We start from the raw sequence: 2,578 nt of genomic DNA on the forward strand, positions 1-2,578 counted from the left end.
GCAGAAATACGCGATTCGGCTATGAAAAAACGTTGGTGGCAAGCAGCAAGAGTATTCCCCCAATTCCCCTTATCACTTCACAGCCAGGCCGACTGCACTCGCCTCTTTGTTGTTTGTCCCTCCAGGGCTGATTGAGCAGCGCGTGACTGACAGCCCGCGGGGGTGTTGTCCAATCAGCAGTCTGCCCGCGCCCAATGGGTGAGTCCGCGCGCCTATTGGCTGAAGCGAGTGTGGGAAAGAATGCAGAGAGGGTTTCACACGAACTGGGAGCATGCGATCTATCTATAAATACCGCTGGCGTGTGGCGGTGGGAGATTCGACTTGCCCTCCGAAGCGCTACGCCACACACGCTCGTGTCCTCATATGACAGCCTGCAGACTATAAGTCATATTATAGATGATAAGAGGGACTCACTCTCCCTCTCGTGAACATCCCGAGGTCTTGTCTACGCTCCGCATCTAATCCTAACAGCTCGTCTCGGCGTTTTAAAAATCCACACACGGAATATAAACAATTTTTTGGCTTACACCGGACCCAACTTTGGTTTTGATCATGCCAGCCGATAATATGGAGAAGCAGACGGCATCACCTATTGCTGGTGCCCCTGCCAGTGGATCTCATACTCCGGACAAACCAAAGAATGCCAGCGAGCACAGAAAGGTAAATACCATTTATTGTTTTGACACTTTTTGCGGTTGTATTTCCGTTAAGACAAATGTCATTTGTCATTTCCAAAAAAAAAAATTCCAGTCGATCTGAAAAAAAAACAAAACCTAGCGTCTTTCTTATATAAATGAATGAACTTTGCATTTCATCTGCAGTCTTCAAAGCCAATCATGGAGAAACGCCGCAGAGCGAGAATCAACGAGAGCCTCGGACAGCTGAAGACCCTGATTCTTGATGCTCTTAAAAAAGATGTAAGTTGTAGCTACGAATATGTCTATTCTTTGCATGTGACCATAAACACGTGATCTCCGTTTTAAAAACAAAATTCCTAATCGGTTCTTCTCATTTACAGAGCTCCAGACACTCTAAATTGGAGAAAGCTGATATTCTTGAGATGACAGTCAAGCACCTGCGCAATTTGCAACGTGTTCAGATGACTGGTAAGTTATAAGTCCGATTTATTCAAATGTGAAACTTTAAACTTATAGCCTAATTGAAAAACGTAAATGAACTTCCTAAATGCACAATATTAATGAACGTTACCTTTGCTCTGCAGCGGCCCTGTCAGCTGACACAAACGTCCTCAGCAAGTATCGCGCGGGATTCAACGAGTGCATGAACGAGGTGACTCGATTTCTCTCTACCTGCGAGGGGGTGAACACGGAGGTTAGGGCGCGACTTCTCAACCACCTGTCCGGTTGTTTGGGACAGATGATGGCCATGAACTACCCTCAGCCTGCCCCAGCTCAGCAGGCGCATCTGGCTCAGCCTCTTCACGTGCAGCTTCCTTCAACTTTGCCCATCAACAGCGCCTCGATGTGCCCCAAACTCAGCCCATCAGAAGCGGTCTCACCCAAAGTCTTTGGAGGATTCCAGCTGGTGCCAGCTACTGACGGACAGTTTGCTTTCCTTATCCCCAACCCAGCTTTCGCTTCTGCTACAACCCCGGTCATTCCTTTGTACGCAAACGCAAGTGTTCCAGTGACTGTCAACGCCAGTCCCGTCCAGGCCAGCTCAGCTCCCACGGTGGCATCTCCTGTCCAGGGAATGACCTCCTTCGCGGGCGTTTCACAGGCCGTCAGTCCCGTTGGTGTTAGTGCCGGAGCAGAAAGCAATGAGCCGGTGTGGAGACCTTGGTAGACTTGCTCATCCCATACGAGCTTCTAAAACAGTTTTTCACGATGAAGAAAATCCAGTTCAGTTCCGTTCTAAGGGACTTGTTGACCTTCTGTTGGACAAGGCGTATATGTTTGTTAGCTGATTCCAATATTTGGATGTTGTTGATGAATATGCTGTAGTTAATTCAACAGCATAACTCTTAATGTTTATAAAGTACTTTTTTAAATGAAAGAATTTAGTTTTGTACAAAGTTTGTAAAAGATTGTATCATGCCAAAGCTTTCTTGCTGTTTTTTCATGATGAGTGTTTATGTTTGATGCTGAATAAATCAAAATAACGAAATCTGTCGTGTTCAAGCCCTTTTTTTATTAAGATCAGTAGATGTAAATCTATAATACCAATACTAGATTGAGTAATATAAATGACAAATCATTTTTATTTTTGATACTACTTACATGATGATGCTTTATAGCCAACTTTAGATTGACAAGTGACAGTTTATTAAGAGCCAACATGAAGATTGACGATTTTACGCAAGCTTTGTTAAACATTTATTTATTTAAAACAGCTAAGAGGGCAGTGTGTAAATGCATTAAACTTTTCAATTACAGATGTTACACTTTTTTTTATTTAAAGTCTCAATTACGTCCTGGCTAGCCCGTATCTTAGTTCTACTTCTGGCGGGAAGAGATCACTCTGAAGTGTCACAGGTTGAAATGACAAAGGCAACGAGAAGGGTTTTTTCTTTTCTTTTGCAAAAAGGTAATTAAACATCTGAAAAGGGTCTCATCCT

At 44.0% G+C, this 2,578-nt stretch overlaps 1 protein-coding gene across 1 annotated transcript; it reads left to right on the forward strand.

Moving 5' to 3' along the window:
• The first annotated feature begins 271 nt into the window (after nucleotides 1-271).
• Nucleotides 272-2,081, forward strand: LOC107593950 (transcription factor HES-4-B-like). The gene is made up of 4 exons (XM_016283851.1): nucleotides 272-660; nucleotides 822-917; nucleotides 1,019-1,106; nucleotides 1,223-2,081. The coding sequence occupies exons 1-4, from the start codon at nucleotides 553-555 to the stop codon at nucleotides 1,804-1,806; spliced, it is 876 nt and encodes a 291-aa protein (XP_016139337.1). The 5' UTR covers nucleotides 272-552; the 3' UTR covers nucleotides 1,807-2,081.
• Nucleotides 2,082-2,578: the final 497 nt, after the last annotated feature.

This window comes from Sinocyclocheilus grahami, unplaced genomic scaffold (assembly GCF_001515645.1).
Source record: "Sinocyclocheilus grahami isolate Dianchi unplaced genomic scaffold, SAMN03320097.WGS_v1.1 scaffold177.1, whole genome shotgun sequence".
Lineage (NCBI taxonomy): Eukaryota > Metazoa > Chordata > Actinopteri > Cypriniformes > Cyprinidae > Sinocyclocheilus > Sinocyclocheilus grahami.